At 33.7% G+C, this 9,140-nt stretch overlaps 1 protein-coding gene across 1 annotated transcript in view; it reads left to right on the top strand.

Annotated features, from left to right (window-relative positions):
- Window positions 1-4,923, top strand: part of LOC133171903 (polyamine-transporting ATPase 13A3-like) — a 53,650-nt gene extending 48,727 nt beyond the window's left edge. The window contains exons 27-29 of the mRNA XM_061306698.1: window positions 2,508-2,599; window positions 2,950-3,033; window positions 4,022-4,923. Coding sequence (XP_061162682.1) covers window positions 2,508-2,599; window positions 2,950-3,033; window positions 4,022-4,627 — 782 coding nt within the window. The 3' untranslated portion in view covers window positions 4,628-4,923. The remainder of the gene's footprint in view (window positions 1-2,507; window positions 2,600-2,949; window positions 3,034-4,021) is intronic.
- The last annotated feature ends 4,217 nt before the right edge of the window (window positions 4,924-9,140 follow it).

The following is a 9,140-nucleotide window of genomic DNA, read 5'->3' on the forward strand; positions in this document are numbered from 1 at the left end:
GGAAATTGAAAATCCAAAGCTGTTTTTAGCTCACCTCGACGAAGTCGAGATGAGCTTATGCTATACCCCCGGCGTCGGCGTTAGCGTCGGCGTCCCAGGTTAAAGTTTTAGGAGCAAGTCCCATTCCCAAGTAACTATAAGCCCTACCTGGACCAAACTTGCATGGATGATGCATCTAGGGATGGACACTACCAAACTTGCTTCGGATGCTGGATCTGACCTAGATTTTCCAGATGAGTGACCAGGTTAAAGTTTTAGGAGCAGGTCCATTCCCAAGTAACTATAAGCCCTACCTTGACCAAACTTGCATGGATGATGCATCTAGGGATGGACACTACCAAACTTGCTTCGGATGCTGGATCTGACCTAGATTTTCCAGATGAGTGACCAGGTTAAAGTTTTAGGAGCAGGTCCATTCCCAAGTTACTATAAACCCTACCCAGACCAAACTTGCATGGATGATGCATCCAGGGATGGACACTACCACACTTGTTCAGATGCTGGATCTGATCTAGATTTTCCACATGTGAGACCAGGTTTAGATTTAGGAGTAGTCTCATTCCCAAGTAACTATAAGCCCTACCTGGACCAAACTTTCATGGATGATGCATCTAGGGATGTACACTAACCAACCTGCTTCGAATGCTGGATCTGACCTAGATTTTCCACATGAGTGAATTTTAGCCATATTTTAACCAAATTAGCATGGATGATGTATCTAGGGATGGACACTTCCAGACTTGCCTTGGATTCTGAATCTGATGTACATTTTCCAGAAGAGTGACCAGGGTAATTTTTTTGGAGTAGCTATATAATATTATGGCCTGTTATGATTAAACTTGCATAGATGGTGCATCTAAGGATGAAAACTTCCAGACTTGCTTTGGATGTTGGAACTGACCAAAATTTTCTTGATTACTAAACAGGTCAAAAGTTTTTTGAGCAGGTCTATAATTAAATCAAACTTGCATGGATATTGATCTTGGGATGTACCCTAACTAGAAAAAAATATGATGTGAAATTTGCCTTACATGTAGATAACATTCGTCGAGGTGAGCTTCGTAATCTTTGATTACCTATGTTTTCATATTTGCCATTAATAGAAATTTATTCAAACATTATTATAAACAGTATATTTATAATAATCAAACATAATGGATTTATACCAAAGTTGTGCATGTATTTTGTTCTTAAGAGTAACAAGAAAAAATAAGTAAGAATGATAACTGGATATGTCAATTCAATGAAGCAATTTGCTGTGCTGAGAAATTTGCTTTAGTGTACTGCACAGTGTTTTTTGTTTGTTTTTTTTTTGTTTTGTTCTTTTTAGTACAAATTTTGATATCTGGAGTATTATGCTGGACTGTAAAATTTTTCGCTTAAATATATGTGAAGTTATTATTGTGAGTCACTTACATTTTGTGTTTGTGACTTTAATGAAATTGTTCTAGGTTCATCATTCTCTAACTTTAAAATAAGAAAACTTTTTATGCCCCGTAAGATTCGGGGGTATATAGTTTTTGCCCTGTCCGTCCATCTAGCTGTTTGTCTGTTTGTTGGCAAAAACTTTAACCTTGCCCATAACTTTTGATTGGTTGAAGGTATGGCTTTCATATTTCATGTGTATTATATGTGACTTTGGCTATTGACATATTTGACCTCTTGACCTTGACATTTGACCCACTTTTGCAAAAAAATTACCCAACTTTTACCTATAACTTTTGAACAGTTGATTCTAGGGCTTTCATATTTCACAAATGTTTTTATTGTGACAAGACCTTTCCATGGGTGTAAATATTTTTGACCTTAGAGTTTGACCCACTTTTAAAAAACTTTCACCTTTGCCATAACTTTTGAACAGTTGGTGCATGAGCTTTTATATTTTGCATGTGTATTTCTTATGACAAGATCTTCCCCTATGTTCCATTAATTTTGACTTTTTCACCATGAGTTTGACCTACTTTTGAAAAACTTTAACCTTTGCCATAACTTTTGAACAGTTAGGACTAGGATTTTCAAATTTCACAGGTATATTCCATGTGACAAAACCTTCCTTTGGATACCAACAATTTTGACCTTTTTACTTTGACCTTGGAGTTTGACCTACTTTAGAAAACCTTTATCTTTTGCCATAATTTTTGAAAAGTTAGTGCTAGGGCTTTTATACTTGGCATGTGTATTTCTTATGACAAGATCTTCCTCTTTGTACCATTAATTTTGACCCTTTGACCTTGACCTGGGAGTTTGACCCACTTTTAGAAAACATTAACTTTGACCATAACTTTTTGAATGGTTGGTGCTTGGCTTTTATATTACTATATCCATTGACACAAGTCCTTTCTTTGGGTAACAACATTTTTGATCCCTTGACCTTGGAGTTTGACATGCATTTGAGAAACTTTAACATTTGCCATAAGCTGCCATATGTTTCACAAACACAATTTGTTTATTTTAATAAACAACTATTCAGCTTCATGTTAAAAAAAATGCTAAAAATTGTTTTTTAGATTGGTTCTTGGCCAATGTTGTGATTTGTTTGTTGACAACAATTTGGGTCACGATTTACCCTGAACCCGAGGGATTCAAAGAATTAATGGAGGTAAGCGTTACTACAGTAGATTTCATTTACATTATAAACCCTTGTATATAATCAACAGAAGAAATGTATTGATCAGACCCATTGTACATTTTCTTGCTGAGATTAAAAAGAGTATCTTGCACCAATCCTTACTTCAAATTCTCTGACAATCTCACAGCATAAATAAGACTTAATATGTAAAAACCTTTCTATAATTTATTTTTTTTAACTTTGCATTACTTATTTAGCCAATATCAAAAATTGTGTTTTTAATCACATTCATACTTGTTTTTAAATTTTAATCTATGATCAAATTACTATAATTCAGTAAATGTGTTTGTGTAAAATATGTCTTAAATTACATGTTTAAGCTTCGTCCACCTGAAGATATTAGTTATCGACTCCTGTACCTCGGAATAGCTGCTGCAAACTTTCTCTTGTCTGTGTTAATAGAGGTAAGCTTATCCACCCAGTGTTGGTTGCTAAAGAGAACTGATAGGGCCATAGGTATAAGAGGGGGTATAACGTGAGGGTGACAAGAACAGGGGTCCACAACATGTGGGAGAATGTAAGGGCGACAATATAAAATGTAATGGTATAAAAGGAGTGACAATGTAAGGATGAAGCTGATTGGACATTGGTGTTCACATTGTCACCCTATCTTTCTTACTCCTCTGTATTGATTGTCACTCCCTAACCCATGGCTTAATATCTGCTGCACATAGGTCCGGTAATAGGACCCTGTTCCATTGGAAATTGACTCTTTTCTTCCCCAATATTGTGGCAAAAATTCCCAAATTACAAGCAGATTAAATTTTTATGTTTTTTATCAACAATAAAGACGTACATTGAGGATAAGCCTATAATCTAAATGTCTTTTCAACAGTAAAACAATATGTCATCAATATTTCCTAATTTTTCCACTTATTTCAATTCAATTACCCAATTGAAAGGGTACAGGACCCTGTATCAAAGGGGTCAATTAAGCCCTGTAACCTTATATAAGTATTCTGTAGAGTTCAGAATAAGTAAATATATTGTGTACTCCCATGTCCAATCAATTTTCTTGGCATTCAGAATAAAGCACTACAAACTTCGTTTTAATGTTTTGCTCCCTTACCCCAAAGAATACCATAGAATGCAGTGTATTTACAGCAAACCTTCATTGTTTGCTCCCTTACTCTATCAGTATTCCATAGAATTTGGAACAGCTGTTTCTTTTTTCATCAGAGATAATCTTACTTTTACCTCCAAGTTTAGAGTTTCTTACCATCAAGTGTAAAAATGATGAATGATGCAGCTATTGTACTTGCAAAAAAAATTGGTGAAAATGCATTTAAGAATTTTCAAAAACATTTGTTGTAATGTCACTTGTTCATCTAACATCAACTTGATTTTCTGAGGTTGTAATATTATTGGGGTTTTTTTTGGTTGAAATTTCAGACATACCTGCTTGATAACCCATTTCTACGAAGTAGATGTTCACAATTCATGGACCGCCATTTTCATAAATCGGAAGCTAGGTACAAGATCATAGAAAGGGAGATAATTGAGACTCCTGACTGGCCTCCAGTAGAAAAGTTAATGGATGGGAAGACTAATGGCTACATGAGGCTGGAGAGTGTGAATTCCTGTCACGGAGGCAGCATCTCTTACCTGTCAGGTTCTGAATCGGACATCAAAAGTCTGTCATCTGTTTCTTCTAACAAGACAGCTGCAAACAAATGTCATGATCATGTTGATAAATCCTTATACAACCAAGGCTCCTTACCTTGCATTGTACAGGATTCCAAAGATACACCAGCTTCTACAACAGTGACACCGACTCGGAAATCACGGACATTGAGCGAGTCAGCTGTAGACAACTCTGACAGGAAATTGAACAGTCTGTTGAATAACGAGGACAGTATTCTGTCCAATGAAATCACTTCTTTGGCTCAAGCTCGATCCAGGGACAAAATCTCCAACAGTTCTAATGTAATTCCCCTTCTTGATCCACCCCCAGGTAGAAAGAAAAGTGTTGGATCCCATGAAGATATAGGAATCTGAGAGAATTAAATTTTTGTTTTTTATGTCTTGTGTTTACAATCAGTTTGTGTGTATCTTTGCTTATACTGATATGCTTATTAGTTTTTGTAAGGTTTGCTGTGATATTCTTTTAAGACTTAAAACTATTTGTAGATTTAACAGAAAGTATCACTGTATACTTTAAAGTTTTATGTACTCGTGATATTGTAGGTCACTCTTTTATTTTACCAAAAAATCTTTGTCCAATAATAATGAAAATTTGATATATTTTTCCTCCAGACCAATTTCTTTCTTGTATTTATACTAGTTCAAACCAAATGATCTCGGATTTATTCATTCTTTAATATATCATAGTTTATATATGTACATGATCTGTAGTTTTGTTTTCTTCTATCAATAGATTATTATTCTCAGATTATTCTACAGAGCTACAGTCTTGTCAGAGACTTCTGGTTTTCCTATCAAGATGCAACATACACTGTTACTACTTTATTAACAAGATATGGTATATTTTGGATTAAAGCTTTATAGGATGCAGATAATAGGTTTTAATTTATTAATTATTTTTACTTTTATTTCTACATGTGTTCTATTGATAGCAGGTAGTTGATAATTGTAATTAATACATGTATAAATATCTAGGCAATGTTACCAAAGACATTTTTACCTGATTATAATCTATAGCAATGTAATATACAATATAGTCTTTCTTATTGGGTAAATTTAATTTGTGTTACATTTAGCTTCTCGGTTTTTTCCCTAAAGCTTACCTTAGTTGAAAGCTCCAATTAGCTTTTCTGATCAAATTTATATGTCTGTTAATTTCTCATATACTGGTACATATTGTAAAACCATACAATTTAGATATTTTCTCAATATGACTCATGTATTATCTCCTTTTGGAAGGGTGCATTGCCTTTCATTTAAATCCCTTAGCCAAAGATGCTCATTGCCAAGTTTGGTTGAAAATTTGAGAAGAAGTCCACAATGTGAAGGGATTTATTTACAAAATGATGGTGACTGGAATTATTATTACTGGCATAAGCACATTGGCCTGATGAATCAATAATCAAGGGATTCGGGATTTTCATACAACAAATGTGTGAAAGCTTTTGCACACAGTGTAGATTCTGATTTGTTCAAATCATGTCCAATGGGCTTTGGCTGGGTCACAATAGGGGGCTAAAGTTTTACATAGGAAAAATAAAATATTCTTTGAAAGGAAATTTGAGGTCATAGTCAAGTAATGTGCTTGTTTCCAAATGTAGTGCAGATTTATATTTTAAATATATGTAATGATGGCACTTGAGCTGGCCAATGTGAGTGTCAAGTTTTTATGTAGATGCCACAGAAACAATCTTCAAAACTGAGTGAAAATGGTATATATGTACATATAAGCAATCCCATATATATGTAGTATAGGTTGAAGTTTGTTCAAATAATGACCCCCTTCTCTTAGGATGTAAATTTTTGGCAGGAGAGATTCTTTTCAAATCTTGGAAAAGTGTGTTGTAGAATTGAGTTTATGCAAGGCAGTGAACCGTGGGTCAGAATGTGGCAATATTCAAGGTACAGTTTTACATAAGAATGTATACATTATCTCCAGAACAGTGTGACTATAATGTCTAAATTTGATATCAACCATAACAAGACATAGTGAAGATAAACCATAGGTTAAGCTTAGGTTTGTCAGAGAAATCCAACTCAGGTGAGCAGTGTAGCTGATAGACCTCTGTTCACTATAACTCTGTAAACACCACCAATTTATGAGTATGCTTAAGCTACTTCCTATTTAACATTAAAGGGTACATTTTATTTGGAAAGAAAATAAGTTTAAAAATTGTTATGTGAAGAGACTGTATGCTTGTGCCATAACCAGAAAGACTGGAGTTGAAGGCTTTTCTAATTATTAACATGTCAATTAAGTATATTTAACATGTCAATCAAGTATATAGTATATAAAATGTGTTCAGTAAGCATGTATTTTTTATAGTATTTATAGCCATGCATACGAAGTTGAGGGAGAGGTCTGTCCATAGCATTTTTTTGTCCAAAGATTATTTCTTTAAAAATATGATTTTTTTTTTCAAACTTTGTAAAAATAAAACATTTGAACACGTGCATCTGGCATTGTTGAAATAATAATTTAAAAAAAGTATGGCTTTATTGCATTGAACATGAATTCTCCGTCTGTAGTATGGAAGAGTAAACTCTTGTCTGGATATAACTTTAAAATTGAGGAACTGAAGAATCTTATCCTTGATACAAAAGTAGCTAGTGTCATGACCCTGTAACAATGTTATTGGACAAGGTCAAGAACATATGGTAAAAAAATATTTATATTCTAGTTGTAACTTTGAAAAGGAGAAACATTAGATTATATATGCTTATGACTCTTGGGATGTCAGACTTCAACCCAGGGTAATTTCGACAAGGTCACTAGTTTATAAAGTGTTAAATACTTACAGTCAGGATAGTTATACCCCCCGCAAACGAAGTTTAGGGGGGGTATATTGGAATCACCATGTCCGTCTGTCTGTCTGTAGACGAGATTTTGTCCAGAGCATTTCTCGGAAACTATTGCATAGATTTGTCTGAAAATTTGTACACTTATTCACCATATGAAGGTGTGCACCTGGTATTTTCATCATGATTGAATAATTTTTCTGCATTTTACAGGTGTTTTTTCATATTTATTATGTGGTTTTGTCCTGACCTTTTCTCAAAGTCTATTTCATAGAATTGTATGAAAATTTGTACACTCATTATTTACCATATGAAGATGTGCATCTGGTATTTTCAACATTGTTTGATAATTTTTCTGCATTTTACAGTTGTTTTTTTTTTTTTGTTCATTTTTATTGACTTAGTCATTTTGGGTTTATTTCTAAGGTTTGAGACATAGAATCTGGAACATCATTCTGTACAAAAATGTGAACTACAGCTTAAAACTATTCATTAAAACAACAACAAAAAATCATCAAGTATTAAAAACAATTTTTATATCACACAGCAGATAGTGTAAATCTATTTGTACCTTGGGAGTAATGAGTGGACATGCATCCAGTTAGAGATAAATTAATGAGTTCAGTGTGGGAAGTTGTTAGGGCATCTCTGATCAAGCAGGTCTTATCTATATCTCCTGGGAATTTAAAGATCTCTGTTCTTTAATTCACTTAATTGTAATTTATTGTCTGTCATAGTGCATAGTTACTGGATGACCAGCCTTTTATTTTTAAAATGAATTTGATATAAAGTTATCAAGATTAATTTGATTTTGTAATTAATTGATTTTTTTTTCAACAATCAATTTGCAGAGTGTCATGTCTCAAAAAGATGACAGATAGCTGCAATTTATTTTTTTCAATGTATTAAAAAAAACCAATGTAATTACAATGTATTGGTATTGATGTTTTATTAGGTTGTTCCTTGGTTTCATTCATTAAAAAATATAATGAGCAATTATTTTTTCTCTCTAAATGTTTATAAGAAAATTGTGAACACCTCTTTGATCCATAAAATATTAGTGATTTGGCACCTCTGAAAAACCCAGCGGGGGGTATTTGTCCCTTTTGGACAGTTCTAATTTTGACAAGGTCACAGAATTATAAAGTGTTAAATTACTGCTTTAACCAGAAGTTGGAAGTACAGGTACATTGGATGATTGTGATTGTGAGCAGTAGACCTGTAACAACCCTGCATCATGGTAATTTAGACAGGGTGAACTTGATTGGAGTTGAAATTTAAAATTCTTGTCCATACCATATAGTCAGGATAATTTTGACAAGGTCACAGGTTTATAAAGTGTTAAATTACTGCTTTAACCATAAGTTTGAAGTACAGGTACATTGGATGATTGTGATTGTGAGCAGTAGACCTGTAACAACCCTGCATCATGGTAATTTAGACAGGGTGAACTTGATTGGAGTTGAAATTTAAAATTCTTGTCCATATCATATAATTAATAGGAATTAACATTAGTAGTTAATGATCATATTAGACCTAAGCCTTGATTATGATTCTAGGATATACCATGACCCTGAGCCAAGGTCATTTAGCCAAAGTTACAGGGTTCAGAAGTGTTAAAATTTTGCAAGTCTTTGTCAAAATATAACAGACAAAACCGTGTATTTGAGGAGGTGATTTCTTTGATGGAGATACCCTTATGTCAAAGAGGTTTATCTCAAGGTCAAGATCACATGACTTGGAAGTTTAATATTCTTCGGGGGTTCTTTGTTCTTTGTTTTAATGCTAGAATTGTGAAAAGACACTTTCATGTGGATACAAAAATGGCTAAGACCAGAGAGGTGTTGCAACCATCAACCGAATACATCTCAACAAGATTCAGGCCAAAGGTATTTTCAGATATTTTTGCAAAATTAGAGTCCAAGTTAATAGCAAATTAAGTTGACAAGCATTAAGTAGAACCTGAAAATTACGACTAACAAGTGATCACTCGGTCTCTTACTTGATACAATAAATATTTAGTAAAAATATAAAGGGTTACATTACAGTCCAAGAAAGTGAGAAGTAC

The sequence above is a fragment of the Saccostrea echinata genome, unplaced genomic scaffold (genome assembly GCF_033153115.1).
Source record: "Saccostrea echinata isolate AGI-Se365-2 ecotype Australia unplaced genomic scaffold, CSIRO_AGI_Sech_v1 ptg000054l, whole genome shotgun sequence".
Lineage (NCBI taxonomy): Eukaryota > Metazoa > Mollusca > Bivalvia > Ostreida > Ostreidae > Saccostrea > Saccostrea echinata.